This window comes from Cheilinus undulatus, linkage group 14 (genome assembly GCF_018320785.1).
Source record: "Cheilinus undulatus linkage group 14, ASM1832078v1, whole genome shotgun sequence".
In the NCBI taxonomy this organism is placed as follows: domain Eukaryota; kingdom Metazoa; phylum Chordata; class Actinopteri; order Labriformes; family Labridae; genus Cheilinus; species Cheilinus undulatus.
Genome location: NC_054878.1, coordinates 35,494,757 through 35,513,321, shown reverse-complemented (window position 1 = coordinate 35,513,321; position 18,565 = coordinate 35,494,757). Strand labels below are relative to the sequence as shown.

General features: G+C 37.3%; 1 protein-coding gene across 10 annotated transcripts in view; it reads right to left on the bottom strand.

Annotated features, from left to right (window-relative positions):
* The window catches only part of lama2 (laminin, alpha 2), a 356,517-nt gene that overhangs the window by 186,442 nt on the left and 151,510 nt on the right, over positions 1-18,565 (bottom strand). For all 10 annotated transcript variants that reach the window (XM_041805224.1, XM_041805230.1, XM_041805228.1 and 7 more), the window contains exons 15-16: positions 8,249-8,353; positions 212-423 (exon numbers count right to left, since the gene is read on the bottom strand). In XM_041805224.1, the coding sequence (XP_041661158.1) occupies positions 212-423; positions 8,249-8,353 (317 nt within the window). The remainder of the gene's footprint in view (positions 1-211; positions 424-8,248; positions 8,354-18,565) is intronic.

The following is an 18,565-nucleotide window of genomic DNA, read 5'->3' as shown; positions in this document are numbered from 1 at the left end:
GATGAGTTGTTACTTTGGAAAATTTCTTGTTTAAAGCAGCTGGGATGTCATAATTGTTCTTACTTTAGTACTTAGTAATAGGCATATGAAAAGGTCAGTGGGGCCTTTTTTACTGGTAATGCTGTTAAAATGCTAAAAGGAAAATAAACTAATGTTAAGATAAACAGTGTGTATTTAAATGTATGGAGAGTCTATTAGTCAGCGTCTCTACCTGTACACAGCACTGGGCTCTGTGCTGTAAGAGGCCCGCACCATCACTCTGCTCACATTGGCCAACACCGTCAGGAAATCCCTCCGACTGATCAGCTGTAAAGTCTCTGAAACCAGGAAGTTCTCCGGGAGGAGAACAATCTGATTGGTGCTTGGTGAGGATGGATACACAGGCTGGCCAAAAGGTCTGTCAATAATCTTCATCCCGCCTCCCTGGCAGAGGAAGCAGAAAGAAACTTTACTCTTGTTGCACTTCACTTTTAATTTAATAAATTTGGAGAGTAGATAAATATTCAAAACATAAATTCAGAATGACAAGCCTCTCAGAAAGAACTATGATATTAGAGTAATCGGGAAAAGACGACAGTAAGAGTGAATGATGTGTCATTAGGTAATGAGCTGAGGGTTTTATTGACATTTTGAATGGACTGAATGCAAAGTGAATTGAGGCTGGGCCTGCTATCTTACTATCTCTTGTTGAGAACAGATCAATGGTGTGTAGCAGCTAACGCAGAGTGACAACTACTGATGGAGGGAGGGAGAGAAAGAGAGAGAGTGAGCTTACCATGCCAATAAACCATTAAATATAAACTAATTGAAAGAGATGAGATGGAGGGAGGGACAAAGAGACAGAGAAAAGGAGCAGGGCAGAGAGATTTAAATATAAAGGCGGTGAAGGAAGAAAGAAGAAAAGAAAAGTCGCCTCAGGGAAAACTGTTTTCATTATAGTTCCACTTTTATTTATTGCCCTTTAAAATCTGATTTAGTCATAAAAGAAAAGAAATTTGCTATTTTACTAAAAAGATCCTATGAAATTTCAAAAATCAATATTTTTTTTCTGTTTTTCAATAAGAATAAACATCCTTCTCTCATAACTGATGCTGTTGATTTTCTCTTCCTAAAATTTTCTAAACATATGTTGTTCTAAAAAGTGTGTTACATCCTAAAAGAGCTGGGGCAAGCAAATACTTAAAAAAGAAGTTGAAGGAGTTGGTTTGTGTTGGATGGACTCACAAGCTGCAGTGTACAGTTCGTAGTTATTGTAAAAATAACTTTTTAATACACTGTGGCAATGTGGCATAAAGAAGTTCAAATAGTTTTTGGATAACAGTTGCTGAATAATGGGAGATTTTAAAGGCTAGTTTTCACATCCAGATTTCCATGGCACATGAGCTCCTTTATACATTGTCTTTTCATTGAGAAAACGGTACGCCTGACCGTCCGCATGTAGTATCATGAAAGCGTAGTGCTAAAGTGGGTCTACTGACCCTCAGTAGAATGACCTTCTGTGGCTCACCCTCTTTGTGGAGGGTGTCAGTGATTGTCCTCCGGACATTTTTCATGTCAGCAGTCGTTCCCATGATTGCAGTTGTGTGTACTAAACCATCCTGAGAAAATGAAGGCCCAAGAAACCTTTGTGAATTGGAATTTTCACAATATTGAAATATTTTTGGATTGTGGATTTTGTAAGCAGAATCATCAAGACTAAAACAAAACAAAACAAAACAAAAACGTCCTGATATATTTCACTTTCATGAGATGAATCTGGAATTTATAAAAGCTTAACTTTTTAAGTAAATCACTGGAAAAATGAACTTTTACATGATGTCCTAATTTAATAGATGCACCCATAAAGTATGGCAGTACTTTCATCAGTTCATTTTAAATCAGTTTAAGTACTGATAGACCCTTAATGTGCGTGCCTTACTTTTATATTAATTCGAAGCGGGACAAGCATATGAGAAGCAACTGAAAGCATTAACCTCTCTGAAGAAGTCCTTTTCTACTCACCAGGGGGCGATTTGAGAAGTGTGTGACGTCATGTAAAAGTCAATAGGCTTATAATTGAAAAGTATCTCATATAAAAAACAACTATCCCTTTAACTGAATAAAATGACTGGAGGTTTTTTTGGTTCTGTCTTCACAAAGTGAATAGTTTTGGAAAGTTGAAAAACATTCTGAGTTTACAATCACAACACAAATTGACAAAAACCTGCTAATACTGTGAGAGGGTTGTGTTTCCTGCTGTCTTTTAATCAGTTTCTCCACAATTTTGGGGATAAAACATCTTGTGCCACTGGCAGAAAAACATAAAAAAAACCCTCATCTTAATTAGTTTAGAAAAAAAATCAAAAGTAACTTTCTTGTTTTAAGCAAAATGAGAAATGTGTCATAAAAGAATTAGTAATCAAATAGTTTTTTTTTGTCTATCTGCTGATGGAGGCTGATAAAGTGGGCAGCCTTAAGAAAAAGACAGAGAAATGATAAAGTCACAAAGACAAACAGAGACAGAGAGATTATTGTCTAATTCAGATTTGACAAAGTAACAACACAGACAGAATCTTCTTTCTGTGTTTCACAAAAACGGCTAAAAAAAACCATATCACAAGTTGCTGCAGAGAGAAGAAACAAAACGGTGCTGAAAGAGAGACGGTGAAGAGGAAGAAAGGCGTCTGACAGCGTGTAGGAGGCTCATTATCGTCATCATCTGGAGAGGCTTTTTGTTGACAACCAGACCGACACTCGTCCTCCCCTCCTCCATCGCCCCCTTTCTCCCTCCGTCTGCCCGTTTCTCTGACACGTCTTTAAATAACACATGCTCACCGCTCTCTGTCCATCACTCTGCCAATTCTCTTTTTTCTGCTCCCTTCAACTTTTTCACAATTTCTATTTTTATTCCTTTTTTCTTATCACTCCCTATTTCTATCCTTCCTTTGTTTCTTCTTCTTTTGGTTTTCTGTTTTTCAACTGTTGCACTTTCTCCACATTTAACCAGGTCTTTTATCTTCTGATTATTGATTTCCTTGTTTCTTTCTATCCAGCCGTTTTTATTTCCCTTATATTTATTGCACCATTCTTAAGATACGATATATTTATTTCTGTCTTCCTTACGTCAGTTCATTTGAACTTTTTCCCTCATTATTATTTCCTGTTTTCATCTTTTTTTCCCCTCATTTTCTTCCAATCTGTTATTTTTTGCCCTCTGATTCCCTGTTCCATCCATTTTTCTTCTTTCTTCCTATTTTTCACTTTCTTATAGCCATCTTTGCTGTTGATTTCCACAACTTCCTTAATTTACTTCCATTTTGTTTTTTTCAGTTTCCCCTTTTTATTTATCCTCCATATTTATTTCCCCTTCAGTTTAACAGTTGTTTATTTTTTTTTTTGCTTTTGCCAGTGATTTCTTCACACCAGTGTTGTTCATAGACATTGCTATAAGAAGCAATAACTTGCAAATCTTATAAACCCACCTTTTATTTACAATAGAATATTAACAACAGATCAGATGTTGAAACTGAGACATTTTACCATTTCATGAAAAATATTTGCTCATTATTAATTTGATGGCAGCAACACATCTCTGAAAAGTATGAACAGGGCCGTGTTTACCATTACGTAGCATCCCCTCTTCTTTTAACAACAGTCTGTAAATGCTTTGGAAGTGAGGAGTCCAGTTAATGTAATTGTTGGAGAGGAATGTTGTACCATTCTTGTCTGCTGTAGGATTCTAGCTGATCAACAGTCCTGGGTCTTCTTTGTTGGATATTTTCCTTTAATGATGCATTAAATGTTTTCTGTTGGTAAAAGGTCTGGACTGCATGCAGACCAGTTCAGCACCTGGACTCTTCTACCACAAAGCCATGAGGTGGTGATGGATGTGGAATGTGGTTTAGCATTGTCTTGCTGAAATATGCAAGGCCTTTCATGAAAGAGATGTCTGGATGGGAGCATATGCTGCTTTACAACCTCTGTATACTTTCAGCATTGATAGTTCCTTTACAGATGTGTAAGCCACCAACACCATAGGTACTAATGCAACCCCTTACCATCAGAAATGCAGGCTTTTGAACTGTGCACTGATAAAAAAGCTGGCTGGTCCCTCTACTTTTTAGTCTGCAGAACACAGCATGTGAGGTTTCCAAACATTGAAAAATTTTGAGTCATCTGACCACAGAACAGTTTTCCATTTTGCCTCAGTCCATTTTTAATGAGCTTTGGCCAAGAGAAGACAGCTTCATTTTTCGATCCTGTTCACATATGGCTTCATCTGTACATTAACAGCTTTAACTTACATTTGTAGATGGCACAGCAAACTGTGGTGACAGACAATAACTACTGTTCCTAAGTCATGCAGTGATTTCAGAATTCTTTGTGGCCCTGAAGATTGCAAACATACAGTATTGACCTTAAGATCTTGTCCCTTGGGAACAGAGATTTCTCCAAATTCTCTGAATCTTTTGAAAATATTATGCTCTGTACATGGCGGGATATTCCAAATATTTGCATTTTTATTTTTGAGGAACATTTTTCTGAATTTGTTTTAAGGTGCAGTTTATCACAGATGGGTGAACCTCTGCCCATATTTCCTTCTGAGAGACCCTGCCTCTCTAAAATGATCATTTTATACCCAGTCATGTTCCTGATCTGTTGCCATTTAATGCAATTAGTGGCAAAATGCTCATCAAGCTGTTTTTCATCAGTAACTCTTACTTTTTTTGCCTTTTGTTGCCCCAACCATATTTTTTAAGATGTGTTGCAGCCATCAAATTCAAAATGAGATAATGTTTTCATGACATGGCAAAACATCTCAGTTTCAACATCTGAAATGTAGTTTATGTTCTATAGTGAATAAAATTGTGGGTTTATGAGCTTTGAAATTTATTTTATTCTGTTTCTTATTTATATTTTACACAGCACCCCAACTTTTTAACATTAGGGTTATAAAATGCTCACTCTCAAGAATGCATAAAGGGATTCTTCAAACTTTGCATAAAGTCTATAATGATTCGAGGATGAACAAATCAATTTAAGAAGGTCAAGGTCTTTAACTCAAATGTTCATGTCTTGCTATAAAGGGTCTTCTTACATTTTGCAAACATTTCCACCCTGACTAAAGGACAACCTGGTTTTCTTCAAATGTTGCACAACTTTCCAGTATGATTAACAGACTCAAGGTCACAGAACGTTTAAACCCCTAGTGAGCAGAATATTACAAGAATGCACGAGGGATTTTTGTCAAATTCAGAACAAACCTGCACTTGGACTTGAGGGTTCACTGACTATAGAGGACACAGGTCATAATTTTAAGCATCAACTTGACCCCCATACACTAACCTAACTCCAAAGTTTAGTGCAAAACATACACCTACACCATTAAAGAAATAAGGTGTCTACCAATAGCACTTTTTAAAAAACCACCCTAGCCCTTCTTCCTGACCCACCACTGTACTTTCCCTGTCTTACATTTTACACCTTGTGGAGGTTGATAACCCCCAGGCAGTAGTTCTACTTCTTATTTGTATCCTTACAGTCCAAAGTTTCACTCCACATGATAAAACTTTCTATTTATATTTCCATCCTTTTGCAGGTGGTGCCTGAGGACTGGAGACTTGCACAGAATATATTATTACATAGGTACAGTGTTTGCTAGAAAGTTGTGCGTGTGAAATAACAGAATCATTTCTGTAGCTCTGGCACACTGTGAACATGCAGAAACACACTATCCTGATTATTTGCTTGCTTGTATATGTGTGTACACTGCATACTCAAATACACACTGCGTTGTTTAGTGATATAGGAGGTATAAACAGTTAACTAATAGTGTTGCTGCTTTGCTTATTGCTGCCATACATCATATCACAACCTGCTCATTATAAAGACATAGAGGGAGAGGGAGGGGGAGTCCCTCCATCTGCATTTTTTATTGCTAAGGTCAGCATTTCTCTGCAGGCAGGAGCTTCTATGTGTGTGAGAGAGAGTGTGTGTGTGTTTTTAGCAGGTTTTATTTGCACATTTATTTTTCACTGGTGCAAGAATCAGTGACATGTAGGAAAAGATAAATAAAGCTGCTGACACAAAAACATAGATAAGAACACATTTACACTGGTTATAAATCAGGTTTCCTTTAGGTGGGACTGTTTCCTCCCACATCTGAAACCATGCTTGCGTTAAGTGCAAATCCCAGTTCAGACCAATGAGTGTAATGAGTGTTTCAGAACACTGAAAGTGAAGATTGCAGCTTTGTGAAGTGAGCTGTTGCAGCTCCAATCAGGCCACTTGATGTTCTGCAATTGAGTTGGTCAAGGTGCTAACAGTTGCATTTCGAGGATAAGGCATGTCATGTGTTTCAACAAAGGATGCACAGATATATTCATCTGACATCAGTATTGGCCAATATTAGCACTTCTGACGAACACCAACCACTGGAAAATAATGTGGCTTAAACAGATGCAGGTAGCAGATAATTATCTGTTGTGTGCACTCAATTTATTGCTGACTCTTAGCATGTAAAGGTTGATTCAACAGAGGGATTTATTATTCAGCAGATGATTTGATCTGTTTGACAAACTTGGATCTGTTCATGTGGTCAAGGATGAGAAAAAATGTTGGCATTGTGGAAGTGTTTGACCAAAGGAAGTCATGAAAAAACATCAGGGTAGACCTCTCTCTCTGCTGCTGCATCGGTGTTTATGGTGCTCAGCTACAGTTCCCTTCGTTTCAACCTCTTCATAATGCATTCATTACACTTCATTTTGTGCCATCGCAGCGATGGCACAAAATCCCTCCATACCGCTGATGATATTAAGCCTTTGGTTGACCAGGAAAACCTCACTTGGATTAAAATTCTGCTTTACAAGAAAGCTCTGGTCAAACTTCCCACTTTCCCTGGATAGTCCCCAACGATACTGAGCTCGCACAGAGAGATAGATTTGCTTTAACGTCATTGTGCATACATAATTAGCCATGTGCTTGCCATCTGTGGTGATAAACAACCCCAGCACCGCAGAACAGTGGGTGGAGTATGATTCAACTATGAGGTTCATAGTCAAATCAGACTCCTCCGAATCAAATCATCGAATCACCGACTATTCCAGGTCACCCCTAGTTCTTACTGTTAAAGTATCAATAAAACTGCAGGAAAATCAAAATTTGGGATACTTTTCTATGATGTCTGAGACCCAAACGTCTGAGAACATAGTGGATAGGGTAGCTTAATGATTTTGCACTCACCCCTAATTGTGGTGAAAAACGTGACTGGCTCATCATTTTGGTGGGCAGGGCCTAGCTAAAGGATTCCTGTAAGCAACCAAACTGCTCTGGCAATAGTCATGCTTTTGCTACGCTCTTAGCAGAAAAACATGTTGGCCTTATGCACTTGGCAGAAAAACACGTTGGCCTTATGCTTTTGGCAGAAATAAATGTAAGACCCCCGGGCATATTATTGAGTCAAAGATGGATGGCTCCAAAGTCTGGATAGTCACATTCTTTTCTGATTTTGCCTCCAGCGAAAGCAGAACTGCCCATGTAGCAACTGACTCTTTATACCTGTCCTCATTTATATTGTATGCGACAAGTCATTTGCAGCTCCAGGGCAGGCATGAAAAGTTGAATTAGGAACTGAAGCATGGAGAGTCATTGCTATGGAAACCAAGCATGGTCTCCCCCAGTTGTTGTGGTTTGAGCTGACAGGCTTTCTGGATGTTGTGGAATAGCCAACTGCAAGCAGTTGGTAGGTTGTGGCGGCTGTGACTCAGTGGGTAGAGTCGGTAGGGCTTAGCTAAAGGATTCCTGTAAGCAACCAAACTACTCTGGCAACAGCCATGAAATATTGACAAAAGATGGGATATCTCTGGCTTCATGCTCTTGGCAGAAAAAAGCGTTGGCCTTGTGCTATTGGCAGAAATAGGTGTAAGACCCCAGGGCATATTATTGAGTCAAAGACGGATGGCTCCAAAGACTGGATACTCACATTATGATTTTGCATTCAGCAAAAGCAGAATTGCATCTGTAACACTTGACTCTTTATACCTCTCCTTATTATTATTGTTTGCTACAAGTCATATGTAGCCCCAGGATGGAGGAAGTCTATTTACCTTTAAGGTTTAAACCCATGTCATTGTATACTTATGTCTGAGCTAAGCTTTAGAGTAACACCTGATGAAGACTCCTGGACTAAAGAGCTGCAAAAATGGAGCCTGTTTCAGGACGTTTACTTCCCACTGCTGTCACAATGTGATGAGTAGTATTACACACTCACCTCAATGATCACATCAGGTTCTGAGGTGACTCTGATGGCTCTTTGCTGTTGTTGGTCAATAGAATAAGACACAGTGTACACCACACTCCCTCCATAGGCTGTAAGCTGAGGAAAAACAGAGACAGAGAAATGGTTAAACAAGGTATTCTTTAATCAATACAACTGTTGACAGACATTAAAGCTAATAGTCATGTCCAAATCAGATATGGAAGGGTCCAATTCTTTCTTATTAATTTAGTTTTAATGTGACTTAGAATATATATTACTCTGAGCTTCATAAGTTCTGGTCTTGGTTTGGATGATTATGCATCAATATCAAACACACTACAGACCAACAGAAGACATATGGAGATGCAGAGACCAAGATGCGTAACGTGTATCAAACGTAACTAACAACAGAACTGATCACAGGTAGTGACTAATAATTAAATAAATAAAGTTTAACCCTACTTTGATAGTATCTTGTGTTGTTTGAGGCTCTCATAGAGAAGTGTTTTTAAAGAGCAAGTCTATTGTCTTTCGAGTGCATACACCACAAAACATTTTGTGCACAAGGACGGTATAACCTAATCCTGCCAATGGTATCACACTGATGAAATATTCCAGATATTACATTCAACCTTAAGTTTATCTTTCTTTGGATGAGGTTTCACATTTTAAAGTAGTGAAAAAAGCCAAACTTGTTGAACTGCCAATATTGATCAGGGTGTGCATAAACGGATTGAAAACCTTGAAAATGTTTCTCAAAGCTGTATGGTCGGTGCAGTAGTGTTGTGTTGTTGTTATCCTTTTCTTGTACTTTTCTTTCAAGTTGTCTGTTTCTGTGGAATTTTTGCAAAATGGGCAATGTGCAGTATGTTGTTTGTGGTTAATTGATATGTGCATCTCTGTTTAGATGCTGGTTTTATCTTTCTACTCTGTGACAGCAACTATACATGTTAGGGGAAACTGTGGATCAGTAGGTTCAGTCAGTCATCCTGCAACCATGGGGTTGGGGATTCAACCACCAGCGAGTCAAACACATATCTATGTGTCCTTGGGCAAGACACAATCCCAATTTGCTCCCACTGTATAGCTGATGGTGTGTAAATGGTTATGGATGCATTTGAATGGGGTCAGCTAACACTGAAGGCCAATTCTCCAACCTCTGCCATCTAATGGCCAACAGTGCCATCAGTGTATTAATGTGGTGTGAATGGGTAGGTGTGACATGTGGTGTAGAAGCCCTTTGAGGAGTCAGATAACTAGAAAAGTGCTCTTAAACACTGAAGTTATCTCTCTTAAGGCACAATAAAGTTTACCATGTCATACCATATGTTATTATATCGCACTGGAATGTTGTATTGTACCATACCATATCGAATCAAATCAATAATTGATCAATCAGTCTTTATTTGTGCTTGGATTCACTGAAACCATTCTATTAATGATTATACAAGTAAGAGTAATGTTAAAAGATGGAGCAATGATCATTGTCATACTATCAGCAAAAAAAAAAAAAAAAAAATGGTGGTGAAGAGAAAGAAGTATAAAATATGTCAATGTGATGATAGCAATGCAAGTTAAACTGTATTTAAATTCATTTTAAGATGGGATAATTATAGTATATATTATGATATATAGTTCTAATAATACTAATACTAATGATAATGATGATAATATAATTCATGATAATAATAATGATGTAATAATATGAATCATATTAATAGTAATAATAAAAATAAGAACACTAATAAATGCATGAGTTAAATTATTTTATGCATCTGTGTGTGCCCAGATTTTTAAAACCAGTGTATCTCTAATCACATAGCATCATATCAAAATCATGTCACATAGCATCACACTGTCTTAAATCAATCCTATTGTAATACACTATCTAATCATTTAAATGTAACAGTGTTCCAATGTCATTTAGCAGACACTTTTTTCCAAAGCAATGTACATCTGAATACGAAGCTACGTGCATCATATTACATCGTATCACAATCATATTGCATTACACCATATTTTATGGCAACATGTTCTTTCACATGAAAATGTATCATATCTGAGTATATCAAAATATCATAATACAAATTCTGTATCATATAATGATGTATCATATGTCGTAAAGTATCACATCACATCAGATCCTATTGTTTCACATCGTTCTGTGTCATTGTATTTTATTGTATTGTGTTGGATCATATCAGATCAAAATCGTATCGTATCACGTTATATCGCATCCTGACGCACTGTATCCTAGTGTTATCAGATCAGATCAGATCACAATCATATCTTATCACATCATAGCATAGCGTAGCTTAGCGTATCATGTTGTATTGTGGTACGCACAGCAACAAAATCGATTGGTACATAATAAGAAACAGTTGACAAAAATGTTTGGGGGAGGTATTATACTTAACTACATTTAAAAGCATTACATACTGAGTAAAAAAAACAAAGTTAAGTATAAACAAGAAGTTTCTAGCTTTCTGTCAATGACATAAAACTGATCCCTAGTTTGGCTTTGACTACACATGACGGTCAGTAATACATAGTGAGAGAATGATTCCCCATCACTTCCCAAAAGAGCTGTTGCACTTCACTTTATTACAAGGGTCTGACTTAGGAGATCCATATTCTCATTTTGTTATTGGTGATTAGAAAATACACATTTTACTCTACAACTCCTCAGTAGCTCCTCAGTACTTTGAGTAAACTTTACATGAAATACCTTTTATTTTTATCTTATTTATTCTTTACATTGACTAATTTGACCTCTTCTTAAGTCAATTTGATCTAATCTGTACATCTAGTTGAATAGTCTTGTACTTTTTCCATCTCTGATTTTTAATGACTCTGGGAAATATCTAACAAGGAATACAACCTTCAGCTTGTTTAAGATGTACTTTAGCTCAAGCCTGACTGTACAAATGCCATTACTAATTCCAAGATAACATAACAACACAATTATTAATTTCACTCATGTAGTTGGCCCTTTCTTAAAAAACATTAAGTGTTCAGAAGTAAGAAGATGAAGTATATGCTTTCATCCTTGTTGTCTTGTGTTTCTGCAGTGTTTCTGTCGAGTCCACAGAATGGGCTTTAGGTGCAGAACCGCTGCGTCGGCATGATCCTGAAATTTATTATTCTGCTCCGACCTGAACAGTAATGGGTGGGAGTGTGAGATAATAATGCCACCATAAAAACAGAGAGAGGGGGACATTGGGGGGTGGGGGGTGGATAGAGGGATAGAGACAGAGGGAGGTAGAGAGAGGGTGTAAGAGGTGAGCTTAATGCCTCTATAAACCTCTTCTATTCTACATCATTACTCTCAGTTCTTAAAGCACGAGGAGGAATCAGCCATTTCACAGCTGACTGGAAATACACTCTCACATACACACCAGCGGGCATGGAGGGGTACGTTTTATTGACTAACACTTATTCTCTATCTCTAACCCCATTTGCTGATTCGGACGTTAGAAGACAGTAAAATCATAGTTTAAACCCACATTACGCAGACTGCCAATGTCAAAGACTTTGGCTTCCAGACCTCCTTCAACATCAGCTTTTCTGCACTCAGTATTCACACTCTGAATTCAAACTTCTGCATCTTATACAGAAATAAAAGTCCTGTTTGTTCTACTGCAACAGAAGATGGAAAATGGCAGGAAAAACACCATGGAAGATGATTTACACATAATAACTAGAGCAGCCATGTTTATATAAATAAGGTCATAGTACATAATGTGGCCCATATTATAAACATGGTTGTTAAGAATTTGCTCCTCAAAACAAATGCCTTTTTAAAAATTATAAAAATACTGTATCATATTGTACGATATATTACATTAAATTATATTGCAGAAATATGTAGCAAATAAAAGTATGTGTAAGTTTAAGATTAGTATTTTGGCTTTTGCCAATTATACTTGAATATTCAACAGTTTGTTTTAAAAAGCCTCATTTGTATGCCAATCTCATACTTGACCACTTGTTTACAAAAAGAGGATCATTCCACTCCAGCTATATGGGGGTGTTGAATATCTAATTTTACATAGATTCACTTGTCCTCTCCAAATAAATCATGACTCACAGCCCATCTTGGTCTAAATATCAACTTATTAATACTTTTAATGCAATTCAACCCATTTTGTGGGGCTACTGGAGCAGAAGCATCTTGGCTTGTCTTTCTGCCTTTTTAGATTCCCAGAAGCCCATGGTGCCTGGAAAAAAATAGCGTGGGAGCATTTTGAAGAAATGAAGGGTGGTCCCTAAAAAGTTAATTGCAAGTTATGTCCACAGCTTTAGGACACAAGTAATTTAAAACTTACAGGTAACAGGTAAATAATCTATGGCTAATGAGGAAGATCATTAGCTGAGAGCCCTCTGTAATGTAAATGGGCATGTGTAATATGGTTATAAGGTCACTATTATCTAGACTCAATGCGTGAGATGAAGGAAAGATCAAGTCTTGACACAGAAAAAAATGTTATCCAAGTGTAGCAGGCAAATTAAAAAAAGACAATCGACAACCAGTCGATGATAGGCAAAGTTTGACCAATTAGACATAACTCCTTAGCCTTTGACACCTCTAATGAGTAGATTTAGGTCTAAAATAGAAACATAAATAGGACTAACAACAACATGAAAAACATTTTCTGGCAAACCTTAACCTTGCAAAGTCTATGGATGGCCACGTTCCATGTCTGGCAGATCCATCTTGCAAAGCTTCAAACTGAAACAAGTGTTGCAGTCTAGAATGGATGGACCACTCAGTGTCATTTGAGGAGAATAAGGTTGTAATTTTGGGAGTTTTCTGGATGCAAGCCTGCAAACAATTACTGCTGGCCATGTGATTAGCTCAAATGCGTTAAAAAGTGGTGAAAATAAGTAAAGAGACAAAAATTGATAAAAAGCAGCAAAATGGTTGACTATTGGCAAAAACTGCTTTAGAATAACAAAAAGGGCTTAAAAGAGGTATAAAAAGACAAAAAGAGGCAAAGATCAGTGGAGAAAAATGGTGAAAAGTGGATAAAAATGGGTTAAAAAAAGACGGGGGGGCTTGGCAGAAATTTGTTTAAATGGCAAAAAGGGGTCAAAAGAGGCAAAAAGGACAAAAAGAGACAAATATAAGCAGGAAAAAGTGATGAAAGGAATTTTAAAAAGTGTCAAAAATGGGTTTTAAAGAATGGATGACAACTGGCAGAAACTGGTTAAAAATGGCAAAAAGGACAAAAAGGTAGAACGGACAAGGAGAGGCAAATATTGGCAGGAAAAAGTGGTGCAAAGAGGTTAAAAACTGGCAAAAATGGGTAACAATTGGCAAAAAATGGTTAAAAATGGTAAAAAGGAGTAAAAGAGGCAAAGACAGGGTAAACATCAGCAGGAAAAAGTGGTGAAAAGGGTCTAAAAATGGCAAATTTTGATCAAAAATAATAGATATGGGCAGGAGAAAGTGGTGAAGAGTGGTTAAAAAGCGGTGAAAAGGTGTCAGCAACAGAGGTTAGTTAAAAAGGCAAATATATGGTTAATTGAGGCAAAAAAGTGTTTAAAGAGACAAAAATGTGTTAAAAGTGGCCTTAAGGTTGCAAATTGGCTGGAAAAATGGTTAAATCTGTGTTAAAAAGTAGTGAAAAGAGGTCTGGAATATTTTCAACATTAGTACCGAGTATTGCTTGACACACTTCAGCTCCAAATTGAGGTAACTCTTAGAAAGGAAGCAGTAGACACACTTTACTTCAGTTAAGGTGTCATGAGTTGTATTTGAACAAACAATATGGGTTCAATTCTTTAAACCACCCTCAATAGTGTAGTTTAGTTTTAAATTTAAAAAATATGTTTGGAAATGTGGAAAAAATCTGGGATTTATGGCAGCTAGGCTGAGCATAAGCTTTGCACACAAGCGTCTATAGTAGCTCTGCATTGTTGTATACAGACCAAACAGGATATGTTGTACTAAGACGTTAAAAATTCAAAAAGCTCCACTTGTGCAGCAGATAATGGCTAAAATACTCTTTCCACTGATATCTGCTTTTACAGCTACTCATTGTGTTTCTTTTGAACATGTTTCATAGGACTGAAGAGGTGAATGAAAACCATTATGACTCTTTGAAACAGGTATGTGCCATTTTGTCTGCTTTCCTATTTGTTCCCTCTCATTATCAAGGTCCTTGGCCCAATGCTAGGAACTGTTGATGTACAGTATCCCTTTAATCTTGTTTGTACTGATGTTGTTTTGTTCACTCACTATTCTGTGGATCTGAATTCATCAGAAGAAGAAGAAATAACTTCTGTGTATTCTCAAGAACTCTTCTGCACTGATGACACTTGTACATCTTTGAGGATCATTCTCCATCCACATAGCACACCTGAATTTAGCAATGTGCTGCTTTGGAAATTATTGACATTTCTCAAGAAAGTCTGAAACGCCATCCACTAAACCTGGAGGAACAATCAAAGCCTTTGTCATGGCAACCTGACAACCCGTGTCCACCTTGTCTGGGAGGAGAAGAAATAAAAGAACAAACACAGGAGAGAGAAAAGACCAACAGAAAAGCACAGTGGGAGAGAGAAATTATGGAAAAAGAAAGGGTAATAATGGAGAGCAGAAATGGAGGGACAATAAACACTCAAACACGCGACTACAATAGACATCAGCGGGATCCCCATGAGAGCTCCATAAGCCTCCTATTAACTCTATTAGCGGCCAGAATAAGAGGAATAATCCTTGCTATTAAAACCCTAATCAAGAACATGGCACAATCTTCATTTAAGTGAACCTCTTGTAATAGCCTTGAGTATATCCGTTTATACAAGCCATTCAGGTTATTATGTGAGGATAAAAAAAGCTAAATAATCTCATAGTACAAAAGGAACATCTACTAGAACAAAAGAGAAAATGTCAGACTAATGGGTTGTTGAGATGGGAATAAACCATTTTCACATGGAGGCCAATTTTCTCTGATGTTACTCTTAGGCTGGGGGGCTAAAATAGGGTTGTAATATTAATATAAATGCTACTGCGGGAGAATCCAGAAGGACACTGAGCCAAATTCAAGGTTAAACCACAAAATATTATGACTATCAGGCATGTCCTAACAGCTATAGGGATGGGATTTTAATGTAGTTTCAGTCCTCATGTGCTCACCAATTAGTAATTACCATGGAAAACTAATGCTGCTGCACATCAGTACTTCAAATCCCAGTTCTCAATGAAGAATATAAGGAAAACATCATCACCTGGCTCCTAAGTATGAAAACAGGCTCCTCTGATACAAAACGTAGAGAGCTATCCTCAGGTACTTTCTTGAAGTAACAGTCACTTTTTCAACCAGTTGCTCTTTCCCCCTTTATTTGTTCCCCCCTCATTACTGGTGTTAGCTGTTAAGGTGGTTTTTAGTCAAACACCATCAGCTCTGAGACACCCTCTCTTTTTACTAAACTTAGTGGGAGCATATCTTCTATCACAAGTTCACCAGTTCATTACAAGTAGGCTAATCTTCTCTGCAATAGTAGCCAATCATAACAATGTGTGCTAAACAGTAGGGCTGTAAATCATCTGTTTCATCGATACAAACAACAATATGGATCCTACTATATTTACAGGTATCATTTGGCATTTGACTTGATTAGATTTAGGAGCCTACGATTAATATCAGATGATTTAATGCACAATTTTCACAGTTACAGATATATAAACTGAACCAAAATTTTAAAAAGCTTAAATTGTATCACATTTGCGGCATTAGGCATTTCTGGCAAATGATAACCCACTAGAGTGCATTTTTACCATCTGTCAGATTGCATTCAAAAGGTTTTTCAGGAAATTATTGTTCATGAAGATCAGACAGAGGTCTCACACAACTATGTATCAGATATGAAACAATTGGCTTTATATTGATGTTTTCACTTTCTATCGATCTGATTGGATAATGAGTAGTAATCAACAAACTGATGTATGGATACACATCAATGGATTGTTACACCTCTCCTTACTGGTGCTAACAGGTCTGATCTTAGTTTGTCGTTTGAGTCCTATGTCCCTTGAGAGTTAAGCAAGCTGCTGTTACTGTAATCCTGCCTGCTGTACCAATAAAATGAAAAACCATGGCTGGAGAAGCTAAACCTTCATTTACCATTAATTGTTTCCTTGCTTCCCATTATTTATTTAAAATACTATTGACTTAAAAGAACCCAGAAAGTTCATTTCAGACTACCCACTTCAGACTTGGTGTGTATTTGTAACTGTGTGTGTCTGTTCTGGCTACCTGACACATGTGAGCTTTGTGTCAGCTGTCTCTCCCTGCTGTCACAGCCTTGCCTTTTTTTCATGTTTTACCTCTATAAATCTCCCTAAAAGTGACTTGATTCGGTGTATAGCCAAACTGAGCATGGAAAATTCAGAGTGAGCCCTGTAAACCATGCAGTCTATTCTCTAGATTCTCCATCTGAATATAATAAGTAACATCCAACTTTCACATAACCTCACAGAAATGAACACCACTGTAACATTGCCTGTACTGTGGAAGCTCGTATGATCTTTAGTACTGTGATTCTAGGTTGGACAGAGGAGAAGATGGACACATCAAAAGGGAGAGGAAGAAAGAAAGAGAAAAGTATAGGAATTAAATAAGAATGAGGGGGGTGTTGAGAAATAAAGTAAGGTGACCAAAAGATTGGACAAAGTGCAGCAGGACAGTAGGAGAAAAACACAAAACAATGAGCATATGAAGGAGGAGAGTAAACAAGTGAAGTTATAAGATTAAATCAGCTAAGGAGTGGGTTTTTGGTGTGGAGCAAGAAGAGGTGTGAAGATGAGTCACTATCGACCTCAGTCCTCCTCCAGGATTCCCACCAGAGCCCTGATATAATAATATGACTTTTTAAAACTTGAAATAACAAAGTGGGAGAATTTGATTTTCTGACAAGCATTAATCCATTCTGCTGTCAACATCATTGTTATTCTAAATAAGAGTAGGATTTCTGCAACAAAATATCTAAAGCATCATTTCATTTACTTGTAAAAGAAGTTGAGGAATAATATTTAAAAGTTACCTGCACTTCTGCACACTTTTAAAACTGAATTCCAGAAGTGATGTTATTTTGAGTGTGCAGTGATATAGCTGACCATGAAAAATTTTGAAAAGTTTTTATAAACTTTAGTTTCTTACCCCTCTATTTACTGGAAATGCAGATTAAATCAAAGCTACATTGACAAATAACAGAAATGGCCTCCATAAATATAAGCGCAGACAAGGTTATGGAATATATTTAAAAGTGTTTTGACTCAGATAATCTGTCTTTTTCCTGTATTTACACTGGGGTTTTTAAATAAGAAACGCTACAAGAGGCTCCCTTAGTTTGGATCGATAACTCAGAAAGGCTGGAAAAAAATGTGCAGCATATTTTTCAGATTGATTTCACTCACACAGAAACCTTTCATTGCACATTAATGGTTAATGCTCATTTTTGAATATGTTAAATTTTGTAATCTTTTCTAACTGTCCTGTTAAAGTCTCCTCTCCTTAAATATTCACAATGTCTGCTTCTGAGTTGAATGTACGCCATTGCATACACCTTAAGTTCATTTTGCTCTGAGCCAACATGGAGGCCTACATGTGTAGCCAGAAAATCACCTCCTCAAAAATGCAACCACGTGTCAAAACAATGCAGACCAAAGCCCTGTGATTGGTCTGCTGAGTGGCATTTGCTGACTGCCAGTCTGATGTCTACAGGAGTCATCTTTGTGTGGTTTGATATGAGACAAATTGCTGCAGAATTTCGACAAATCTATTGCTGCCATTTGAAAATATCGCAGATGCAATGCCTCATCCACATTTCTCAGTGGCTGAACAAATACCTCAGCTGATTCAGTGCCCTAAATTCTAAAGTTGCTGAAAAAATTGATTAATATCAGAATAGTATTTATTTATTTATACAATTCTGAATCGATTCAAAATTTCCAAGAATCAATATTTTAAACACATTTCATTACATCCTATGTGCATTTTCAACCGCAGACCCACTGCAAATAACTCCCTCTGTGTGTCGTTTCCATTGCAGATGCAGCTGAAGGTTGTCTGGCTCTTAAGCTTCGCTGTTAGCATTAGCAGCTCTAGCTCTTAGTGTTGGTAATGTTTACAGTGCTGTGTCTGACATTCTTACTGTCAGCACTGTCTGTAGGGCATTGAGTTACTCAGCCTGTCCTGTTTTCTCCAAAGAAAAGTTTTAATTAGGATTCTACAATGCAAGGTTGGAGATGGCCTGACCCAACGTATTTACTAAGTGTGCTAAACTAATGTAATTTAGCCTACCTCAGTTCATATGCCTGAA